Source organism: Protopterus annectens, chromosome 10.part0 (genome assembly GCF_019279795.1).
Source record: "Protopterus annectens isolate FY-2018-M chromosome 10.part0, PAN1.0, whole genome shotgun sequence".
Classification (NCBI taxonomy): domain Eukaryota; kingdom Metazoa; phylum Chordata; order Ceratodontiformes; family Protopteridae; genus Protopterus; species Protopterus annectens.
The window spans coordinates 572,320,199-572,346,010 of record NC_056744.1 but is presented as its reverse complement, the minus strand read 5'-3'; the positions used below and the strand labels follow the sequence as shown (position 1 = coordinate 572,346,010).

Sequence of the window (25,812 nt, the reverse complement as noted above, 5' to 3'; positions counted from 1 at the left end):
GCTGAACACTCTGGGGGCTGTAGTGAGACCAAAGGGCAGAGCTCAGAACTGATAATGACTTGCTCCCAGCCGGAAGCGTAAATGACTCCTTGATGCTTTGTCCATTTTTATGTGGTAGTACACATCTTGGGAGTTCTACTGAGCACATCCAATCGTCTTTCCCTAAGAAGAGAAGTATTGACTGCAGTGTCACCATTCGGAATATGTACTTTTTGACAGATTCGCTCAGTTTGCTGAGATCCAATATGTGTCTCCAGTCCCCTGTTCTTTTTGGCACTAAAAAGAATCTTCAGTAATTTCAGAATCCTATTTGCTCTGCGGGGACTTTTTGGATGACTCTTTTGTCTAGCAATTTTTAATTTCTATAATTGCTTGCTCCCATAGATTGGGTTGAACATCTGGGAATGTTCTCGTGTGGGAGAAGATGGCAGAAGGGAATGGAATAGCCTCTGGATATTATGCTTTGTACCACTTGTCTTCTGTGATATTTTGCCAGGCTTCTGGGTACAAAGATAAACATCCCCCGACTGCACCAGAGTAGAGCAGACATGCCTCCTTTCAGGAGCGATGGTAGGGACGTCCGCGAAAGTAATCACAGTCACCCTGGTTTTGCGGACCCCCTCTGCCTCTAGGATGACGTCTACCATTGTTGCCTCCCCCTCTGCCCCTGGGGAAGGCTTCACCTTGTGGGTCTTGGAAAGCTCCCTGGGATCTTTTGAACCACATTTTCCCACTCTTCTGTCCTTTAGGGTAAGGTCTTGAAGGTACTGAAAAACGTACTCCAATGGCAGAGAGAGTTTTCCCTTCCTGCTCGCATCTGGTGAGTGTGTCTTTAACTTTAGGTCCAAAAAGTGAGGAACCATCAAAAGGGGCATTGGTAAAGGTAGACTTAAAAGGTTCTACAAAATTACACAAGCACATCCAGGAGTGTCTCCTCAGGGAAATTCCTGAACCCGCTGCCCTACTCGCTCAATCCAATGCATATGATATCAGTCTCATGGAGGAGTTGATGATAGAATTTAAGGTGGACAGCTGGGAGGTGACTTTCTCTGTCACCCCCGCAGCCAATGAATCTTGTACAGTATCTCCTAGCTCCTTCAGGAGATCTCTTTGCAGCCTTTTAAACTGTGTGAGGTAGTTCAGCTATCTGAGTGTAAAAATCACTGATGAAAAGATACGCTTCCTGTATCTGTCCATTGTTTGAGAATCTTTGTTCAGGGGATGAATAGATGAGGATGTCTCAGAAAGCTCCTTCTTGGTGGCTACTGCCACCACCATAGCATCTACAGGCACACCTTTTGTAAGAAAATCTTTTCCAGTGGGGGTTGACAAAAACTTGTTTGGCCTCTGAGGGACTGGTTCCATAGTGTCAGGTGACTCCCACACCTTTCGACTGACTAACTCCATTAGCTCATCAAAAGGCAGAGACACCCAGGAGGCTGAAGGTTGAGATCCAAAGGCCTTCAGATACAAAGACTCCTCATCAGAAGGGGTGATGGTGTTCCAGCCCCCACTCTGTTTTACGATCTCAAGGATATCTGCAAATGAGATATCTTCAGAGGACGACCGTGGGGGACCCTTCTTACTCCTCAAGGTCAGTGTCTGAGGTGACAGACTCATCAGGGGAGTCTATATGCTTCCTCTTGCATGTCCTCTTCCGAGGGGGCTCCTCAGAAGGGTATTCTGCAGAGGCCTCGGAAGAGTGGGGTTCAGCCAATGGGGGTTCCTGAGGCTCTGAATCTCTGCTATTCGGTGGAGAGGGTGGTACCGAGACAGTAGCCAGAGCTTTGGGGGGACTAATGCCAGTATCCCCTGTAGGAGGGGAACAGCACACTCATTGTCAGCTCGAATGCCAAACCCACTGGCTCTAAGGACACCCCTGGTTCCGAGGAACCCCCCGGCTCCAGGCAGACTGGCTCCAAAGCTGATGTAGGAGCCAAGCTCAACTGAGCTGAGGCATCAAGGAGTAGACTTGAACCGAAGAAGCTCGGGGCTGACTGGAGAGCTACAGCACCTATACACCATGGATGGCACCGAGAGTATTGGAGCAGAGATCGGTTCTGGAATATCCAGAAGGGGTCCCGGAACTGAAGGGTCTACAGTAAGTTGTACTTGGCACTCCAACTCCGAAGATCCAGCTTGGCTAGGAGGAGGAAAAACAGTGGATGTAGCAGTCTTAGAGGGCTCCAAAACCTGTTGGGTTGGAGCCAAGAACAATTTTGTCAGCGCCAGCGACTTCAATAGTCTGACTACCACCCTCTCCACATCATCATCAGACAGGCTGCTAGAAGACCTGGAGGATAGGGTTGGTGAACAAGATCTGTCTAAGATAGGAGATCTCAAAGTAGGGGAGACTGGCTCCCAGTCACAGTTTCTTTCAGCTCCAAAGATCTTGGAGCCGAAGAACTTAGTTTATCAATGATACTTATCTCCGTCTGTTCCCAAGGCAGTGGAGCTGAGGAGGTCGATGCTTGAGAAATTTTAGACAATTTTTCAGGAGGCTCAGTCTGAGACGAAGAGACTGCAGATGGCCTTTTGGTTGGTTTGTCCTTTGTAAAGGAAGAGGACTTACTGGATGAGGATGAGGAAGAAATGCAGAGTTTCCTCAAATGTTGGTTTCAAGAGTCCTTTGACAGCAAGTTTATTCTTCCTCTCTTGTAGAACATGGGCGCTAAAGGAGTGGCAGAATGTGCAAGTTTCCTGAAGATGGATTGCTCCTAAACAGTAAATGCAAACACTATGTCCATCCGTAATGGACATATTTTTGGGAGCACATTTGGCATTTCTTAAAGCCAGAAGGCTTATGTTCCTTCTCCCTAGTTTTCTTGGACATGGTAGGGATGAAAAAATCCTAAAACAAGTATAAAACTATGTAGAAATCACACAGAAAAACATGGCTAAACCAGAAAAAATTATTAACACACGCAGCACTTCTAGTAAAGCTAAAGGGAGAAAACTTGGTGTTTAAATAAACGAGCACAAGGTCCTCTAATTTAAACAGACCTAGTAGCTGTCAGAAAGAGACACACACACACACACACACACACACACACACACACACACACACACACACACACACACACACACACACACACACACTACTAGCCCTCTAACTGAAACGGGCAGTTAACTCTCTAACTTAAACATGCTAAGCTAACTATTAGCTAATTAACTAACTACAACAATTAAAGCACACCACTACAGTTAAAGGTGATGGGATACACAATACAGGCGTAGCGAAAAAACGACAGCCAACAAGAAACACAGCAACAGCGATAAATTAGCTACTAAGGCTATGAAAAGCACAGCACTCACAACTAAACTAACTAATCTAACTAAGGAATTCTAAAGACTAAATATGTAAATATTAGCAAAAAGACAAAAACTTAGCCATGGCCAAGAAGAGAGCATCCGAACTCATAAAGTAGCAAACAAGACCTGGGGATCGCACCACTGCATGATGGGATACCTACTCTGCCACGAGCCAAGTTAGAGACTTCGAGCTAGTGTATTCGGCAGAGTCAGAGCCGCACCCATCCATTAAGAATGACGGCGAGATACGACAACATAACATATATTATTACCTCAACATCTGCTGGAGTTAGTTTGCAGTTTCTTCCTAACATCAATGTAATGATATCAAGGGTAGCTTCATCAAGACGTCTCTTCAGCACCTTAACAAACTCATCCTTGATCTCTGGTCCTGGAAAAACAAAAGTCACCAAGTCCATATTCCACAGATATCTAAAGTTAATTACGTAGCCAGTGTACATTGATAACACTTAGGCATGTATGTACAGTTAAGCTTCAATAAACATATACATAAAAACACCTTAGTAATCAAAGGGACCATCAGCATAATTATATGAATATCAGCAACAAGATATGGAACTACTGAGCATTTCCAACATTTACTTTTTTGCTTTAAAAAAGTATGAAAATTGAGAGAGAAAAAAAAATCTAAAAAAGAGGGATATTACAGTACAATTAAATATTTCTCTTGGTGAAAACGTCGAACTACAGAACAGAGCGGCTTAATAAGGCACCTTTACATTTTGTTTAAAATGGTTTTAAACAACGTTGCTGCGCTTTATTCAAATGATAAGAGCACACTGTAATAGCTGTATCGTCTGTGGTAAATGGGCAATCTGCACTTTTCTACTCCTGCTCTCACACCCTCACCTTGCCATTCTCATACATAAATGGAAATGGCACTTTAACATCAAAGTTTCAGTAATGGGCATATTGATCTAGTATGCATGAGATTCAACTGAAGATATACAAAGGAGTTTCTGGTTTACAAACTACTAACCTCTAATGAATCACTACACAAATGTAATTTGAAAGCTTTAGGCAAAGAAAAGCAATGTCTAACAAGCTAATGTCTCGCACTCTTTTGGATAGCCAATTGAAATGCTTCAAAAGTAGCAGACACTACACTATACATACACACACACACACACACACACACACACACACACACACACACATATATACTGCTTTTATCCAAGTATATTTTACATTACACTGGCTGTTCATTTTGAAACATTGTGCTCTCACATTTCGGCATACAATGGATTTAAGGAGTGGAAGTTAACATGTCTTCTCCTTTCTGGAATAGTATTTAAGAGGTGCACTGTACTCCTTTTTTTTCTAAGCAGCATTGAGTCTTATTAGTATATTTCATCAACTAATTTCTTTATTCAGTCATTATAATGACGTGGAAACAGCAGTCTCAAACTTTAGAACAACAACGACTGTATTTTGGGGGCAAATAAGTGACATAGTTAAGCAATACAAAAACTGCCACAATTACGGGTTTATCGCCAATCAAGAAAGACTGGCAGCAACTGTGAGAAATGTCTGTATAAAGGTCTGCTGTAGGAAATAGAGATCTCATTTCAGAAAAGCCTACACATGTCAATAATGACTCTGAGTGATGCTCAAATGTTGTAGACACATTAGAAAGATATGATGCATGTGCTGAAACTAAAATGGAACTACAAATGGCAGACTGAGATACTTCTTCCAGATTTATTACTCAGTTATGATGCTGTTCTAATAGGGGATCATGTGCAGGCCAAGCCAGGTAATGCTAGACTTCTAAAAACAAATGATGCTCCAGTCAACTCCATGACATTAAGGGATGATTCCCTGATTAGCGGTCTGGGCACTAGATGACCCAAACAGGGAAAGTTGAAGTTAGTAAAATATTCCGGATAACCCATCCTGGGAAGAAGGAATGAGTCTGGTCTGCTGCAATGCCGATTCCAACAGTGAGGTGAAAGTACAACCTACAGATGGGACAGGGATATCCTTGCTTGGTTCTGCCAAGCTTTAATACACAATAGCCTTTCTGAGACTATGTGCTGCAGTACACATGGTTTCTATAAATGGAAGAAGAAAAGGCAAACCCTTGTGCAAGCAAGCATGAATGTTACCCATCAGAGTGGGAACTTAAACTTAAACCATCAAAAGAGAAAAGTTCTGATGGCTGCCCAGATGATGGGAGGGGAAGGTCTTTGTTCTGGTTTAAGCTCAATTAACTGGAGCTGCTCTGTGTTAGGAGTCCTTTGCCAGCAGTCCAGAGTGTTTCTGTTTGAATCCAAGCCATCCAAAGCTAAGAACAAGAAAGTAATCTTGTTTTGAGTTTGATCTACACTTTTCATCTGTATTTTACTGTTTCACTGCATTAATTTCCGTCTTTTTGACCAATTTTACTGTTTGTGTCATCTTATTACCGGGACTTGTTTTGCACTGCAATACTGCTTAGTTAGCACAGACTTGACTCAAACTTGCTGAATCTAGCCTGTTTTTCATACACTTGAACTCACATCCAGCCATCTTACATTAAGAAGGGCTCCCCGGCTCCCCTGCACCCCTGCAGCAGAAGAGTGTGGATATAGCCTTGTCTGAGGATTGCTGGAGGAAGGATCATTGTGCAATTTCCTTTTGGCAGACTAGTTTAAAACTGTTTAATTTTGCCTGTGTATAAGCCTCACATTTGCATGCAGTTGCGCGCCGCACAAAGGGGGTTATCAATACCCTGTATAAGTGCAAACACCTAGAAAGTACTTTTTCCATAGACACCAGTCGGTGAAACCCTCCCAGGTTCCTTGTTGTTTTGTGGGCAACGCAACTGGGCACTTCGGCACTGCAGGCAACTCAGCTGAGCACTGTTGCCCCACTTTTCATCCCCGATGTTCTATAGAATAAGTCCCCTTGTTAATCCCAAAGCAATAGCTGATCTAACTTGCCCTCTTACAAATTAGTAGTGTATAGGAGCTAGCAAGTTAGGCTGGTGCACGGCAAGAGCACTTGTTAGACCCCAAAAAAAAAAAAAAAAAAGCCCAAAGGAAGGGAAAAAAAAAAGTATAAAAAAAACTGAAACTAGACCGGTTTCAGCAGCAAGGCTTTCATCAGTAGTATAGTATTAGTAGCTAAGAATTACATGCTAGTATGGACAGACAGTTTCCCAACATATCTCCAGCTAGCCTGATTGAGGCAATGTAGCAATTGCCGCATATATACTGACAACCACGTGCTCCTAATGTGACAGATGTAATTATACCATGAAACTAGAATCAGTCCTCTCACGTAACAATAAACAAGACATCAAAACTTGTCAGCACACAAGATAAGGTCAGACATATAAACCTAAATATGTGGAGGTACTCACTAAGAGTCTACCAAAAGACCAGAAACCTCCCAGGTGCAAACAACCTACACATACTGGTACACGAACAGAATCCACCACTACAAATAACAACACACATATCAGTATCTCAAAAATTAAGCCCCTAAGGCAAAACACCTCAAAACCTAATGTCCTAGTCACAGGTGACTCAGTAGTGAGACAAACAGATGCCCCCCTCATCAGGTTGGACAAGGAGAAGGTCACGGTCAGCTGCCTGTCAGGTGTCAGGATCTGTCAAATTATGCATGTACTCAAGTCACTCAGCAACAAACCACTATGACTTTGTCATAGTAAATGTTGAAGTGAATGACTTGACCTCTCTAGACTACATGAAGAAAGACATGACTGAACTCTCAGAGTATGTATCTCAAGCAGGTATGTCCCTAGCGCTAAGCAGCATTCTACCTTCACCTAGGATGATGTCACAACACAAACAAAAAAAGATTGATTTCAATAATTGGCTTAGCTTCAGTTGTCACTCCAGGGGGATCCAGTACCTGACAGCCTGGGAAGATGTGGTCAACAGACCATGCTGCTTTGCCAGTGATGGCCTTCACCTCAGAGTGTACCCCAGCCCTGCAAGGCTACAATGCCTTCCACACATTTATTTTGTAAAATGAACATGTGAAAACCAAAGGAGGTGGTGTTTCAGTCTATATTAGAGATAAATTCACCTCCCATCTAATTAGACTGGAAAACTCCATGGAGTTACTCCAGGTCCAGGTTACAGTGGGTAAGACCCCCATTCAAGTCTTAGCCAATTATAGATCCCCCCTCCATGGGTCACAACACCCATGAAACCTACTTAACCAAACTGAAGACAATCCAAATTTTACCGAGCACATTGGTTATGGGGGATTTCAATTATCCCACCATCAACTGAGAAACCTATGCTTGCTCAAACTCACTAGCACAAATGTTCCTTGACATTGTGAATTCAAATGCCATGACACAAATTGTTCATATCCTGACAAGAGGAACAAACATTATAGATCTGGTCCTTACCAACATGTCAAACAGTTAAACAGTTGACCACAAATAGGTCACCTTCAAACTGACACTAACACCAGAACTCACAAAGGGTGAAATCAGACTAAAAAACTTCACCAAGGCAAACTATATCCTCCTAGGTGAAGGTATAAATCCATTCCAAGCCCCACCCCAAGATGAAAGTAGGAACCATGCAGTAGATTACACTACAACCCTGTACAATCACTTGCGTAAGTGTATAAACTTGGTGTACCACAAAGAATCAAAGCCAGAGCCCAAAGTAAAAACAAGCTGCCACAGTGGACATCCAGCATCAACAAACTCTACAATAAATGCAAAAAGTGGCTGTCTAAGAAAACAATGGAAAAGCACCCTCCTCAGCCTCAACAGGCAAATAAGACAACTTGTCAAATCCTCCAAGAGCTCCTTTCAGAGGAGCCTAGCAACTACTGCCAAGGATAACCATAAGGCCTTTTACAGCTACGTACGTAACCTAAAGGGTAGGGCCCAAGTATGTGCAGAACTAGTGGCCAACGGCATCACACACACTGACCCCACAGAGTTAGCAAACCTGCTAGTAGATAGGTTTGGCAAAAATTTCATTCCCTTATCCTCTCCTAACTTACAACAAACCCTTCCCCACCCTACATATCTGAAGAGCAGGTCCTCAAATTCCTGTCCAAGACAAAAAACACAGCCTCTGTGGGACCAAATGACATCCCAGGCTGTCTTCTAAACAGGCTAAAACATGAACTAGCATCACCATTAAGTACCCTTTTCACTCATAGCCTAACCACAGGCTTTGATCCCGTGGAATGGAAAAAAGCTACAGTTATTCCCCTCCACACAGCTGGCCTAGCAACAGACCCAGTGCATTACAGACCCATAAGCCTGACCAGCCTCATCTGTAAGGCCATGGAATGTATCATTATGGACCTCATAAATAAAGACATAGGTGACCTCCAAATCCTGGAGCTCACCCAATTCAGCTTCATGAAGGGCAGATCCTGCCTGTTAAATCTGGTGGATTTCTTTGAAAGTGTGACCAAGGCCACTGATGAAGGGAAATCTGTGCACACAGCATACCTTGACTTGGCAAAGGCTTTCAACACAAACTCATATTCAGGCATTACTGATAAACTTAGCAAACTGAATGTAAACCCCTTTGTTGTAAGATGGGTTGTCAACTGGCTCACAAACCGGACACACACTATCAAAGTGGGTGACTCCACATCAACCGGCAGACCTATTACCAGCATGGGGCCACAGGGGTCAGTGCTGAGCCCCCCACTGTTTGGTATATACTTCTCAGAAGTTTAGGTCAAAACTAAGGGGTTGTAGATGACCAAGTCTGTAAATGACTGCAAACTAGGTGTACTCATTGAATCCCCCAATGATGTCAGTCTACTCCAGGAGGGCCTCATGCATACCAATGACTGGTGTATTAGTCATGGTCTGAAACTGAATGTAAAGAAATGCATCATCATTCCTATTGGCACAAACAATGTCCCTTCACACTATCGAATCAACAACAATACCCTAAGTACCCACAAAGTGGTAAGGGACCTAGGATCACAAGTTGACTGCGAATTTAACTTCAACCAGAACATCCCCACCATAGTAAGGACAGTTTTCCACATAGCGCACTTAATTAGTAAAGGCATCACCTCAAGAGCAAAAGAAGTTATAACCCCACCCATACTCTGCAGTTAGCCCATAACCGAGTATAATGTCTCATTAGGCATGTACCATATTAAGCATCTGCAGCAATCAGAGAGACCTCAGAGGTTTCCAACAAAGAAGATCAAGGGGCTCCAGCATGTGCCTTAAACAGAGCAACTAAAGTCCCTGTTACTATACTCCAGATCATACAGACTTCTTAAGGGAGACTTATGCCTGGCCTACAGAACAATCCAAGACCCAGACCTTATGAACTTGCTGCATATCCTTAAATCAAATGGGTTCTAGGGCTACCTGTTCCATGGACTTAAATATGGCCTGTGACTTAAATAAGACATGCTGAAGGGACAGATTTATCTCCCAGTGACTGCCACGTCTTTGGAACAGGCTACCAATTCATGTGAAACTGAGCATCTCTACAACACTGTTCAAGAGGAACCTGGACGAGTGGATGGGTCACCGTAAATTCTTACCAGGGATAGCGTACATAACCCTCCTGGCCATAGGCAGTCATCACTAAATGTAATCTTGGGTAGGGACTAGAACTTCCATGGTATTACACTGGGTTGAAATGGCAAGGCTTAAAATGACCTTTGGGTTGATAGCCTAGAAATCTCCTATGATCCGTCTCCTCAAGGCATTTGGATACTGGCAAAGATGCTAGTCTCCCCAGCAATGCCTATTTTAGGCAGTGTCAAAACAACAAAACTTCCAATGAAAAGAAATCCACTAAAGACAAACTCAAGGTCATGCTGCTTAAAACTAGGAGCCTAAACAGTAAACCGCACTCCCAGAAAGCACTCCTTACCTTGGAAGATACTGACATCTGTGCAGTCACTGAGACTTGGCTCAAGGCCAGAGACAGCACCCTAGCTGTACAAGGCTACAATGCCTTTCACACGTTCAGACCTCAAAACGAGTGTGAAAGAAGCAAAGGTGGAGGTGTATCCATCTTCATTAAATCCAAATACACCAAGACTGCTAAAACAGTATGACTCTCTTGAGCTGCTCCAGGTCCAAATAACTACTGGCAAAGAACCCTACCACATCATCGCTAGCTACAGGTCCCCCCCACCATGAACCAGCAGAAGCACACAGCCTACTTGGACTTGCTTGAGTCACTCAGTATACAAACACCATGATCATGGGAGATTTCAACCATCCTTCCATTGATTGGGCGACTTACACAAGCACAAATATGATCTCTCTGAGGTTCCTGGATTTTGTTAATTCAAATGCCCTGGACCAGCTGATTTGCACCCCCATAAGGGGTTCAAATGTCCTAGACCTAGTGCTCACCAACATGGGGGGGGGGTCACTGCACTACCCTCTGTGTATTGCCCTCCTTGGTAAGATCAGACCATAATTCAGGCTCATTTGAAATAAAGATCAGACCTGACCCCCCCCCCCCCCAACACAGAAGCAAAAAAAACCCTGAAATACTTCTCCAAAGCAAACTCTAGCCTACTAAGTGATGGTATAAAATGTTTCAAAGCCCATAATAACACAGCCAACAATGTCTCCTTGCAGAAGAGTAAACAAATGCCCTTTACAGTCAGTTAAACAAATGTACTGACTCAGCTGTACCTGACAGGACTAAAACCAAGTCCTCCCGAAAAAACAAGCCACTCTAGTAGACTGTAAGTATAAATAAGTTACATAATAAAAGAAAGACACTGATATCTAAGAGCAAAAAGGAACTAACTCAACAGAGGAAGAATAACTTCCACAGCTTGAAAAAGCAAATCAGACATCTTGTAAAGTCCTCTATGGCTAGTTATGAGACTAAATTAGCATCCCTAGCTGAAGACAACATAAGGCATTCTTCAGCTATGTCTGAAACCTAAAAAGAAATTCCCAGCTGTATGCCAAATTTATAGTGGACAGTATCACTCACTCTGAACCTGAGGAAACTGCCAACCTGCTAGCTGACAGATTTCGCAATAACTTCACCCCCTGTCCCCACCATCCATACCCCAAAGCATTCCTGACACCAGTCTTCTACTGAGTATCTCCAAAGAAGAGGTCATGCAAGCGCTCTCCAAGGTCAAAAACACGACCTCTATGGGACCAGATAACAACCCAAGTTGCTTACTAAACAATCTAAAACAAGGCCTAGTGGAACCACTTGGCACTGTCTTTAACCATAGCCTGAGCAATGGCTTTGTTCTGGCAGAATAGAAAACAGCAACAGTTATCCGCTTACACAAAGGTAGTCCATCAATTGATGCAGGAAACTATCGACCCATAAGCCTAACCAGCCTTATTTGCAAGGCCATGGAAACAATCATCATGGACCTTATCAACAAGGACACAGACTACCTTTAAATTCTTGACTCGACCCAGTTTGGTTTAGTCAAGGGTAGATCTTGCTTATTAAACTTGGTGGACTTCGTTGAGAATGTCACCAAAGCCCTGGGTGGGGGCAAAGCAGTACATACTGCCTGTCTTGACTGAGTCAAGGCTTTTGACAAATCCCCTACTCTGGGATCATTGAGAAACTCTCTCAGCGGGGGATTAACCCTCCCAACAGAACACTGTCAAAGTTGGGGAGTCCACCTCCACCATTAGACCAATTACTAGTGGAGTAGCACAGGGATCTGTGCTGGGCCTTCTACTGTTTAGAATCTATTTCTGTGAGGTCCAGCCGAGCGTAGATGGCCTGTGGATTACCACATTTGCAGATGAATGCAAGCTGGGAGAAATCAACGAGTCCCCCCAATGATGCAAACATATTACAGAAAGGGCTAACACAGACACATGATTGGTGCCAAAGTCACAGACTAAACCTAAATGCAAAAAAATGCCCTGTTATTCCCTTTGGCTAATTATGATGTAGAAAGCACCCCTCTAAGCTCAAACTCAGTGGTGTGAGACTGGGGAACAAAGGTTGATAGCAATCTACACTTCAATCACCATGTGCCCATAGTGGTAAGGAAAGCCTTCTACATTGCTCAGGTCATAAATAAGGGCATCACATCCAATACTAAGGAGGTTATAACTCCACTGTACTCGACCCTTATCAGAATACTAATTGAGTACACTGTTCCCTTCTGTATGCATCTCACCAGACACCTGCAGCAACTGGAGAAACCACAGAAATTTCTAACCAAGAAAATCCAGGGTCTCCAAAATGTGACTTACATGAAAATACTAAAAGCCCTCTTACTGTACTCTGTATCCTACATACTGCTGAGAGGTGACATGTGCCTGGCCTACAGAGCAGTCTCTGACTTCACCCTAATGGAAATACTGCAAATCCAGAAATCAAATGTGACAGGTGTCACTCGGTCTAGGAATTTCAACCTAGTCTATGACATTACCAAAACCTGCAGGAGCAACAGCTACATCTCCCAGATATTGCCAGTCCTCTGGAATAAGCTCCCACTTCAAGTGAAGTAGAGCTCCTCAATAACACCTATTTAAGCGCAACCCTGACAAGTGGATGGGTGACCATAAATTCACCCCAAGGATGGCACCCATGTCCCTCATGGCACTGGTACTACCCGAGTTGCTGGAAAGTGCCTTCCTGCATTTACTCAGTCACTTACCAACATGCACACAACAGATTTTCAGAATCCAAAGTAAGGAGAAGCATAAATCTGGATCTTGGAATGGGCATACAAAGCCTGCAAGTGGGCAAGCTTCAACTCATAAGGCAAATAAAAAGAGAGAGTATCCCAGATCCAAACTCTTACCCACAGATATACCTTGGGGACTTAAAGTCTATTAACTCAAGCTGCCACACCATAGCCACCAGCTCAAATAATTAGAGAGAAGGCCTATCTCTCCAAGTCTCACTCTTAACAGTATATGCCAGGAAATAATTTTCCAACTAGTCTGTCAATTGATGAAGACTGGAGCACCAGTTTCTTAGTACACGGAGATGTTTCTGTATTCTAGGATCCTCCAGCTACTACAAAACATAGAAATAAAGAGTCAAGTATGGCCTCAAATTTGTACTACAAATACTTTATCTTCGGCCACTCCTGCTCCTGAAGAGACTCATCTCTACATTTACTATCTTCCATCACTGCTCCAGTGAGATACACCTCTAACATTTCCATCCATGACTGAAAAGTTGACAAGTAAAGTTAGCTGTTACCATCCTGTAAGGAATCCAGAAAGAAAAAAGGCAATTCCTATGGGGATCTTAGCTGATGCTTTGACGACAGGAGAGAGATACAATACAGGGTCTGGTAACTCAGGCAAACACATGAAATTTTTAACAATTTGGAAATCAGAATTGTGTAGGTAGCTATAAATAATTGATGGTACTGTCAGATATATGCATCCCTTACCTCTTGCATGGAATTGAAGGGATGTGGCATCTATTCTAAAAGAAGGAGCTCAAAACTCTGAGACCGTCACTGAGGGGACACAAAAAAATGTACCAAGGTGTTATTCTCTTGTAAAGGGCCCATCAGATGAACAGTATTCATTTTTAATTGAGGTGAATTTAAAAGAATTCTAGGGCCTCACCTGCAAAGCAAACACTAGACAGCAATCCAATGTTACTGTTTATGAATACAGATTAACGGAGTTGCACTTTACTTATATTAGCAGGTCCTTATTCAACCACATTTTCAGACCATATTTTCCAACAACACAGACTATAAGGAGGGCTGCTGACTACTTTACTCCCTCCCAGGTAATTTTAAAGTGGAAAGAGGCTTAAGGAAGGGTACTAGCCCCCTGTACAAACTGTAGCAGCAGAAAATGCAGTTTGCATGTATGACTGCAGTGATGGGCAATGGAAAGTTCTTACGTTGTGCTACCCATTTCAAGAGGGTAGGTACAGCCAAATAACTCCTGACTATATCACTGTTACCACCACCACTATGCTCTAATGAATGGTGGAGGAAAAGGGAAGACCTGTGTGCCATTACTGAATATTCAACTTATAGCAAACTGGTCACCAAGGAAATCAGCAGTTTTATTGTAGCCAAAAGTCTACAACAAAGAAGCATGTTAGCATTAGAAATCACCCTGCAGCATCACAGTGTACCCTTTGGTTGACAAACCCAAAAAAGGTGACCGGTGCAGGGCACAGCAAACTGCATCAATGTTGTTTACATAAGCTATTGGCCTCAGCAATATTCATAATTAATGCTACTGTTGCATAACACATCCAAATAGGACTGCCTCATTATACGTTCATAGGTCAGTACTAGGCTGTTGAGCCAGATGACCAATAGTAGCCCAGCCACAATACCCAAACTGAGGTCACCTATTGATGTGACACATTTATACTTGGTTTCAAACCATTTCCATTAGGGCTTGAAGTGCCAGATCCAGGATACATTTATAACTGCCCATCCATTCATTCAGATTATACTTATAGAGGGCCAAGGAGCTACTTTTCTTTACATCCCAAGGAAGTCTATTCCATAAAAGAGGGAGTCTATGGGATATACATACACCTGTCCAGCAGGTCCAATTTATGTTTCAGCAGTGGAAGTTAAGATCTTTTGAGTGGATGTTGAGGGTGTTATTAGTTTTACGGATGTGCAACAGGTTGCACAAGACTGGATCCTTTGAGACTTCATAGGCTAGACAGTGGTTACCTTTCAAGAGTATGCAAAAAAACAGAAAAGAGAGAAAGCACTTTAAGGCAGTCTGGGTATCTCAAGGAAGTCATGTATTTGATTACCTTGGAGAGAAAATGCTGCAGTCTCAAAGGCTGGATCCTGTGCTTAGAAGGAATATTCCAAAGGGTCTATTAAACTCTATTATGGACTTGATGAGGAAGGAGTACAGAGAGATGATAACTTTCTTAAATCTGGAAGAAATACCCCTGGTGATTAGTCTGGCATGATAAAAGTATGTCCTGACCAGCAATGGATACACAGCAATCAAAAGATATTTTTTTGCCAATGGAAGTGCCCAAGTCCCAAATGGCTGAGTCAACCTTCAAATGGGTGTCACCTATGTGCTAAGTGCATGGGTGTCCAGTTTTTCCTTAGGACACAATGCAGCCTTTCTTAGAATTTAGTTTTAGGTCATTAGAGCAGAATGTTACAAAACAACGAGGAGATAGAGAAAAGACTAGAATAAACTATACAATGAGGCAGATATGAGACAGCAGTTGAGCTGAACAACAGAGCGAGAAGATCAATAGTTATGTCACCTTATTCCACAAGTGGAACATTCAAAGAAATAGGGGAAAGAAATATAACTCATTAACACTTCATCTACTCATACTTCATAACGTCATGACATTGAAAAGGACGAACACACAACAATGCTTATTTCACACCATGCAAGCAAACACATAAATCTTCCTTACCTGCTTCTCCCACTCCATGTACCATTAAAAGAATATGCTTATCCACTTGACCGACAGGTCTAGATGTCTCTGAACTATGGGATGATATTGTCTCTAATGACATTCGGGAACCCTTGCAACAGCAAAACAGAAAATATGTTCAGTGTATTTTGAAAAAACATGGTAAACAATAAACAAAATCTACAACAATATGCACTTTAATTTCTCATAGCCTTAGGTAGTCAGTTGGTAACTTGATAATATCGGTTTCAAGGCCATAAATTCTGTTTTAGAGTGTTTCTGTAAATGTCACCAACCTCCACTTTCTTTTTGCACTCAACAAATACTGGATTAGAATCAAAACCTACCTTCCCTTTAGTGTAGTTCTGGTTAACAAACTCAACACTACCATTCTTCTCCTCAGGTATGTATAAAATTTGCTAAAGAAACACCACCATCTCTAGACTTTCAAAAACTTCTCAGACTGAAGGTCCTTATTAGAATTTAAAACATACTTCAGTATGAATGAGTGTAACCAGCTCAATAACCAAACTTTATTGACAAGGCTTGGAAGGGAGGTATAAAGAAGCAAGTAACCCTTAAGTGCTGCATTAAATTTAAATGCACAAAAAATCAAGCTTCTTTTCACAATTTATCATTTACTAAATATCTAATAAATAAGCAAAGGATGACCTGGTTTAGATTTGTCTTAATAATTAACAAAAGATCCTCTACTTCTGGTATTAGTGAAGGCTCCAAAGTACAGATGCCACAAAGCACCTGAATTTCCATGTGAAGTGTGATTTTAAAAAGTGTTGTTAATTATCGTACCAAGTTCCCAGTAACAGTCTACCTTCTGCAAGACAGGACTGTCAACATAATAAAGGTAATTATTACTATTTAAACCAAATGAAGAACTACACACTTCTCTTTATTAAACGAAACACAATTGTCTAGTAGCAAGTTGATGATTCCTCTACACAACACTGAAGCAAAAAAGCTTCAGAGAAATTGGCTATAATACAGCCCACTCTGCAATCATCAGCAAACTTAGAACAACATGCACTAGGGCTCCCAAAATAGGCGCCGGAACCATGGAGCAAGGGGGAGGGAGCACCCCCCCCCCACTTTTACAGTTGTTTTTTGACCCAACAGAGGACTCGCACGCATCGCAGGAATTTTAAACACAAACATCCGTGGGAATCACGTCATTGCTGCTAGAGAGTCACCCACAGTAAGCTCCGTTTTATGTATTTATGCTGAAACAGTCACCCACAGTAAGCTCTGTTTTATGTATTGATGCTGAAACAGTCACCTGCAGTAAGCTCCGTTTTATGTCTTTATGCTGAAACTGCTGGGCTCCGTTTTACGTATTTATGTTGAAACTGCTGGGCTCCGTTTTATGTATTTATGCTGAAACTGCTGGGCTCCATTTTATGTTTTATGCTGAAACTGCTGGGATCCGTTTTATGTTTTATGCTGAAACTGCTGGTTGTATGACATTTAAAGGCAGCAGTGTTAAGAAAAAAAATTGCATGCTATATTTTTAGCAGAAGCACTTTTTATTTACTACTGGAGACATGCTACGCCATCGTGAGGTTACTGTTTAAACATCTAGACTACAGCCCTCCTTGTGTACTGTTCCCCAGTTTGCACATACCTGTTCCTGGTGTAGTCTTCAGACTGACCTGCCTGAAAGGGAGACTCCTGGTTTTATATCTAACGGCTTTTGCTTCCAACCTGTCACTTTTTGTACAAGAAGCCTGTCTAACAGTTGCTATCCAATCACTCAGTTATAATTACCCCACCAAGAATTAATTATAGTAAATGTTTTCTTGATAAATTAACGAGATAATCCAAGTGGCACACATTCTTTCATTACAGGACGCCAGCCTAGGCTCTGCTGTGTACTGGTGCTGATTAATTTTCTACACGGCGGCAATGAAACAAAAAAGACTTCTAGCCTGCCAGTCGACTTCTTTAAAAATCCTGACAAAATCTGATCTCTCTCTCTCTCACACACACACACACACACACACACACACACACACACACACACACACACACACACACACACTTCCCCAACTCTTGTGTCTACCTCACTCTCGCAGCTTTTGGACTTCAAGATTTTTTTCAAATGTGTTCACAGCAGTTCATTTATTTTTTATATCAAGGAGACCACTTTTGAAAAAAAAAATGAACCCACTATAACTGATTAAAAACTGCTAGTTAACAGAAAGACGTTGGAAAACAGACATGATGCAATACCTTTCATTGGACCAACATAGATTTTGCAATTAATCTACCTTTTGGGCTAGCAGTAGCCTTTTTTCGGGAGTTGTTTCTGGTGTTAAATATAGTGATTAAATACACAGTTTTACTTAGGGGCAACTTCCATCGGATACTAGTTGGCCTCAGCAGTTTAATTGAAATGGCCAACACTACCAAAATAGCTAATGTTTTCCAGTTAACTATAAGATAAGGGAACTCTTCAGCTGTTCTCAGAAAAGTAATTAGTTTATTTTATTTGACATTTGGAAACAAGGAAAGCCTGACTGGTACAGATTATCCATTTTCAGCGGAGGCCTGGGGAGAAAAAGGCTGGGCTCCATTTTAGGTTTTATGCTGAAACTGCTGGGCTCCGTTTTATGCTGAAACTGGTGTGTGTGTGTGTAACCTTAGGTACAACAGCCTGCATTCTCTACCGACACCACCACATCTGATTCCAGGAGTTCAGTCCATAGCTCTCAACCATCTACATTAATCAGTGAGAACAGAATTCACTAAATAATGATAGCACTTTAAGCTTCAGTCTTCCTATCTTTCAATGGAAATACATGGTAACACAAAACACTATTTTAGCAACTTTCTAAGATTACATTAGCAACTTTCTAAGATTATACAAACAATATTTAAAATGTGTCCCTGGTTTTGGCTCTTTGCCCCCACCCCCCGAATACATTTTGGCTTTTTCCAGATTTCTTCTGCTGTGAAATGGATAGATTTAGTTGCATCAAGTGGATGGTGCAGTGGTAGTGTTGCTGCCTCACAGCAAGAGGTCCTCTGGTTTGTTTCTTGGCTGGAGTGCTTTCTGTGTGGAGTCTGTATGTTCTCCCTGTGTTTGTGTGGATTCCCTTTGGGTGCTCCAGTTTCCTCCCATGTTACAAAGACATGCATCTGGAATATTTCTCCCTGGGCCTCTGCTGCAAATTGGCTCTGTTCCAAGTCAGACTTTCCCGGGAAACAAATAAAAAAAATTTACAAGGAGCTGAGAGCTTCAGGGGAAGAGAAGTTTAGTGCTGCTTATTCCAAGTCTGTTTGCATTGTTAGTAGCACAACAGGTAGTAGCCTTACGTTTGATGCAGAAGGCTGTTGTTTCTACTCCCATAGTATGCAGATGGATTGCTGATACTGTACTGTGTTGTACTTTAAAGGGTGTGGATGCTGCAGTCCTGTGAATGTCCTTCTTTGGAGGAGTTACCTAGTAATGATGAACCTGTTATCAGTTTGCCATCCATTCCCTATTGCAATATTACTAGCTTATAATTTTTTAATGTAACATAGGCAATTTATTCTTCAAGGGCAGCAGCCACTTTATTTGTAGACGAAACAAACTGGTGCTGTATTATACAAGGAATATAATTTAATACAAGAAGGTGAATCAAAGAATGCATACATGTATGCATGGCCCTAAAAATGTGTTTGAAAACAGCCCAGAGGAAAGTGTGAAAGGCTCAAAATCATGGGCAAATTTTAAACTTCACTCTTGTTACCAAAGCAATGGATGAAGGTAAAACAGTTCACACCACATTGCCTTGAGCTGGCCAAGCCTTTTGACACAATCCCCTACTCAAGTGTAGTACAAAAGATGAATAATGTAGGAGCAAACACTTGCATCACTAGCTGGACTGTCAACTTTGCTCAAAGGATGCAGGAGGTGAAAATAGGGGAAGAGACCAGTCACCAATGCAGACATTTTCTGTTTGGCATATACATCTCAAAGGTAAAAGGAAATATCAAAGGGCTTTGGACGGCTAAGTCTGAGATGACTGCAAGCAAAGAGCAGTTATTGAATACCTAAATGACTTAACCATCATGCAGGAAGGTTTGTCCCAAATAATAACTGGTGTCAAAATCATGACAATGCCCTCTGAGAACTGACGCAATTGTTTGGCATTTGGGAACTTGTGTGTACAGTGACCTAACTTTTGACCAACATGTGCCCAGAGTCATAAGAAAGCCTTTCTATATTGCACAGCTTATTAACAAATTGAATGTGACTAGATCTAGAGATTTTGTTGTCCCCCTTTACAAAGCTCTCATTAGGTGAATCATTTTGTATAATGCCCATTTTGGCATGTATCTGTCCAGCCCCATGCAACAATTAGAATACATTCAGAGATACCTTACTAAAAGGATACAAGTCCTAAACAATAGGTCTTGCATGGACCATCTCAGAGGTTTTATTACTATACTCAGTATCCTACAGAGTGCTTAGAGGTGACATGTCTGGCATACAAGGCATCCTCCGACCTAATACAGATGGACCTACTGAACATCAGCAAGTCAAAATGGCATCAGAAATACTCAGTCCAGGTATTGAAACTGAATGCTGTGGAGAGATGGAGACATATCACAGACACTACCACTGTTCTAGAACAGACTATCCATAAAAATAAAACAAAGCTCATCAGTCCATATTCAAATGCAACTTGGATCTAAGGATGGGTAACAGAAAATGTACTTCAGTATTGCCCCTCATGCCACTAATGGATAGAGGCAGTTCCTAAATGCTGCATCCCTTACATGGGTCCCCTCAAATTATCTATGGTATGACCACAGTTATTCTCACTAGGGCTAATATACAATTATCAGCCATGGGATAGGTAAGACCAATCAGAAAATGTAAATTCAAGCACCAAAAGAAAATGGGCTAAGCTTAAAATGTCCTCCAAGTGAACCTTTGTTGTGGTACCAAATAGTTATAAAAAATTACCCTTTTTTAGATCACTAAGTGCCCCTCTCACCCTCTGCCTCCCCCCCAGTCTTCAACAGCTTCCGGCGCCTATGGCTCCCAACAACAGATAACACAAAAGAGTTAAATAACAAAGGACCCAATACTAACCCCAGTGGGATCCCACTAGATAAAGTTCAAGAGTAAAGATAACAACTTAAATCCTAACGCTCTTGACAGCTTACCTAACCAGAGATAAAAGAAAGAGCATTACATTTTTGCAAGTCACTGAAAATCTCATCCAGAATATTATTTATTCATTAGTTGTCATTTGCTAACTGTCCGGCTGTACTGGTCCACTGGCCCTTTTTAGTTACAACCCAGGCTTACAGAACAGAAAACAATACAGAATCAAACACATTTCTGATTAGAATAGGGTCAGTTACAATGTTTTTGCACAAACGATTTACCACAGATTACAGAACGATTACGACAACAGCAACAGTGTGCTTATAACAATGGAGATAATGTTTTAGCAAGGACAAATACAGTAAATTACAGTATTGATATTAATTATAATATTTACATGTTAGGGCATTTCCACAGTACATATGGCATCATGCAGAACAGATAAGCCTAGCGTAGTGTGAAACTGGAATGTTAATCAGTGTCACAAAATTAGGCGCATCTGACTTCCTCCTAAAGGTGATTTTTTAACAATTATTTGAATGCTGACAAAAAAGCCGCGGTGGTGCAGCGGTAGCGTTGTCGCCTCACAGCAAGAGGTTCTCCCGTTCGATTCTTAGCTGGAGCACCTTCTGTGTGGAGTCTGCATGTCCTCCCCGTGGTCGAGTGGCGTTCGAAAGATATGCGTGAATGGGCGTGCCTTCGTTGAAGGTTGGGCATCGAGCTGCCACCCCGGCACCGTAAAAATCTACTGTCAATCATTAGCGGACCGGAGTTCCGCTGTGGCGACCCCTAACCGGGAAAAGCCGAAAGAAGAACATTTGAAAGCTAACAAAGTCTGTTGTTTGTTATGTCAGTTGGTAAACTGTTTCTATGGCAGGTCTTTATTTGGAGAAAGCTCTTTTTCCTATAATTGTCTTGAAAGAGGGTCTGACCCAAAAGAGGTATTCTTTATCAGAACTTCTTAGCGATTATGTTTCTTCCCCAACTGAAAACATTCTTCTCATTGGTGGGCAATATCCCTGTTTTAATATTTTAAAAAGAAGTGTACTGCTAAGGATAGTAATCCTGAGTGATACTGGGAGCCAACTGATAACCATTACTACATTCTAGCATCTGGTAAGGTAACATATTTACAAACATTATTTTCTGGAGTCCAGAGCTTGAGAGTATTATAAGTTAAGTGATAGCATATTAAGCGTAAAGTACACTCAACTTTGGGTAGGAGCTTGTCTTTAGCAATGGCAGTTTGGGCTGTGAGTGAGAGGAGATGGGAGATACAGTTACAAACTTTATAATGAGAATGTTCTTTTGCGACAATTCTGTCAGTGTGCACAGAAGAGTTTAGGCATAGGTCAAATATAAGTCCTAGATACTTCTGTTGTATAACACTGGGAATGTTATTACTGGAGTCTTTCAGTGTAACTGGCTAGAATGATGACAATTTTGTTTTTGTTGTAAAGATCATAAGGTTTGATTTTTTGAGTGTTAATAAGTAGATTGACCACCCTCTGAACATTTGCAGAGTTGAAAAAAAATGAAATGTAGGTTGGTCCATTGGGTGTTAGTTCATTAGTTGGATTCCAGTAGCAGGATGTCATCAAGGCTGAGGTCATTTATATATAGGTTCATAGGTTCATAGGTTGGTACTAGGCTATCAGCCCTAGGGCCTATACAAGCCTAGCCATAACAATTCCCTGGCTATTTCTTCCCACATTATTTACTTTCCTGGACCCCTGTCTAGCAGGGCGACTGACGTGATCCCTGGGGTGAATTTCCTTTCTCCCATCCAATCGTCAAGGTCCCTCTTGAAGAGGTCCAAAGAGGCACTCTGCTTGACATGTATGGGCAATCTATTCCATTGTCTGGGGAGTCTCTGGGTCAGGAACCTATCCCTCCAGCATGTTTTGTTCATTGTGATGACAAGGTTTAGATCCCCGGAGCGTGCAGCTCTGAGGGATTGGGATTTCTTTAAGTGTAGCATGTCCAACAGCTCTGGGTTTGACATGGCCTTGTATGTTAAGCAGAGATCTCCTCTGAGTAGACGATATGTGACAGAGTATAGCTGGAGTTTTTTAAGGCGGTCAGCGTAGGGCATCTGCTTTAGGCCTGTGATTCTTTTAGTGAGGCATTTCTGAGGCCTTTCCAGTTGTTGCAGATGTCTTGAGAGGTACATACCAAATGGGGCGTTGTATTCTATAATGGGTCTAATGAGGGATGAGTACAGTGGGACAATGACCTCCTTTTTTCTGGATGAAAAGCCCTTCGTGATGAGGTGTGCCACATAGAAGGATTTCCTGACTGTTGTGGCGATGTGGTTATCGAAGGTTGAGACCACTGTCCACCTGTGTCCCTAAGTCTCTTATCACACTTTCTGTGTTTAGTGTACTGCCACCTATATGGTAATTCATGGATACATGTTTTTTCCCAAAGGGGATAACAATACATTTCTTGGCATTGAGCTTGAGCCCATGGCTCTGGCACCAAGCATCTGTTTCTGTAAGGCCCTTTTGTAGAGTATCCACATCATTTGGGGATTCAATAATGGCTCCCAGTTTGCAGTCATCTGCAAACTTTGTTAGCCAGAGTCCCTTAGTGTTGACCTGTACTTCAGAGAATTAGATGCCAAAGATATATAGTGATACAAGCAAGAGGCCTAGCATAGATCCTTGTGGTACTCAACCTTTTAAAACTGACTGAGTTGACACTATTTTAATGGAATATATCAGAAATGTCCTGTGATTTAGATGGTTATAGAACCACTGGCGCACATCTGCGAAGTTAAATTTAGAAAGCTTGGTAAACAAAGAAAACGATTAACAGTTCTGAATGCCCTAGTCCTATCGATGAAGACACCAGCTGTAATAAGGTCATTGTCCATGTTTTATATATGGTATTAGTAGCTGAGAATAAGGCAGTAGTGGTGCTACAAGCATTATAGAAGCCATGCTGTTGGTCACACAGTATTTATAGCGTACTTAAGATAAGTTTAAGTTAAATATGTCACTAAAAAGTCATTCACTTACAGCATTTATTAAATTTTCATTGAAGGTTATTAGATTATTCTGACAAGACCTTAGTTTTACATCTATATAGTGCAGCCCCTGCATTCCCCCATGTGAAGGGCAGGCACCCACCCAAACTTATATATTCCAACTCTAAGATCACCACACCTCGGAGAAAATGGAATACTCTGAGAAATGGCATTTCAGAATTATTACATGTAAGTCGGATCATTTGGCCAGTTTCTGTGCTTTGGCATTCACTGTAGCAGCCCTGACATTTCAAATGGTTACCATATTTCTCAACAAAATTTACTGGAAAACCAACAAGGCCTACACTTGTACTAGGTTTCACATTCAAAAGAGCAGTAACTCTCAACCAGTCAAGCCCTACATTTTAATAATCTTCATATACGATTATAATAACAGTACTAACCAACACTGTTAGGTCTCTTAATGAAGTATTAAAGAAAGCTTGACAGCAACCATTGAATGTGCTGTTTATATCAGTAATGACCATATCATTAACTCCAAGGTACACAGGGAGATAACATGCCTTCCCAATACTGGTAACATAATAATAAAATAATAACATATTTTATGAATACTGTTCATACTGTACATTACAGAAGTTTTGTCATGGGCTTTAAAATGATGTACATACTTCATCCTATAACTACATTTTTTTTTTTTAGCTTTAACAAAATTTAAGCAGGTTAGATACTTTCAAAATATATTACGATCATGGACTTTTATACATCTTTTTTCCACCAAAGAGGACTTACAGAGCTACCACCATGCAACTTCTTTAACTGCATAACACGGACGAAAAAGTACAATTGTGTTAGGTATTTACCATAAAAACAGATGTTCAAGTAGATTCACTGTTGCGTTTCTCACATCAGGAATTCCCACCTGCAGGTAGCCCAACTGACCACTTAACTTCCAGAACTTTAACTTCCCCGAGAGATTTGGTCGAGACATTCTCAACATGACACAAGGATGACAACACTGTAATAGGTGAATCTGCTGACACAATTTTCTTATCTTTCTTGCCTACATAAGTCAGGCAGAAGACCTCTGTGGAAAAGTCCCAGTGGACCAGATAAGATGAATAGGTCTGCACAACCTACATTCATTCCAAAGGTAAGAGAGGGAGGGGGCCTGAAAGTGAAGTGCCCATATAGCAAAGAAAACAGGTCGCATAACAAAGGAAAACAAGCAGAAAGAGGACAGGAGGGAGGGTACTAGGATTGCAACAGTGAAACTAATTTAACATCTAAACTATTTATTATTGCAGTCCTCACATTTGGGAAGTTATGGGGAGGTGGAGAAAGAATTAGAGAAATAAGGCTCAACAGGATACCAGAAGAGAATCCTGCCCTTGCTCTGGTGGCTACTCCTAAATTGAAATCTTTACAGAATATGTGAAAAGAAATAAAAGTTGCTGCTTAAGCACAGCTTGTATGGCAACTCCCCTGAGGACTGCTGTGGTGGCAGCAGTGGTTCTAGCTGAATGGGCCTTGATATCCCAGGAATAACTTGACGATGTGCTGAATAACTAAAGGAAATGTATTGTGTAAGACACTTCGAAAGGCTCTGGTTGTTTGTTTTCCCTCTGCCCTTTTTGCAAAGAAGGCAAGCAAATTAGACTTTCTGAATGCTTTGGTCCTGTGTAAATAAAAAGTCTGCTGTATGTGCACATTAATGGAATGAAGAGTCCTTTCACATTTGTTCTAAGGGTCTGGAAAGAAAACTAGTAAACAAATAGTTAAGGGACAGCTCAGAAATCACTATAGTCAGGAAGGAAAGGTTAAGAACAGAGGGATATCCTTTCCCAGTGAAACACTAAGAAGGGCTCTCCTAGCTGAGGTAACAGCCCAAAAAATAGCATCTTTCTAGAGCGAAACTTAAGGGTATTTGAAGCAGCTTGTTCAAAAGGAAACAAGCTTAACTGAGTGAAGCTGTACGTGTGGTGTTAGGTAGTGTTTTTGTTGAGTGCTTTTGCGTTTGCTGAGGATGCGCTTTTACAGTG

The 25,812-nt window shown here is 41.6% G+C and overlaps 1 protein-coding gene across 2 annotated transcripts in view; it reads right to left on the bottom strand.

The window, feature by feature from the left end:
* The window catches only part of SZT2 (SZT2 subunit of KICSTOR complex), a 3,556,133-nt gene that overhangs the window by 1,486,978 nt on the left and 2,043,343 nt on the right, over positions 1-25,812 (bottom strand). For both annotated transcript variants that reach the window (XM_044085412.1, XM_044085413.1), the window contains exons 46-47: positions 15,657-15,768; positions 3,585-3,703 (exon numbers count right to left, since the gene is read on the bottom strand). In XM_044085412.1, the coding sequence (XP_043941347.1) occupies positions 3,585-3,703; positions 15,657-15,768 (231 nt within the window). The remainder of the gene's footprint in view (positions 1-3,584; positions 3,704-15,656; positions 15,769-25,812) is intronic.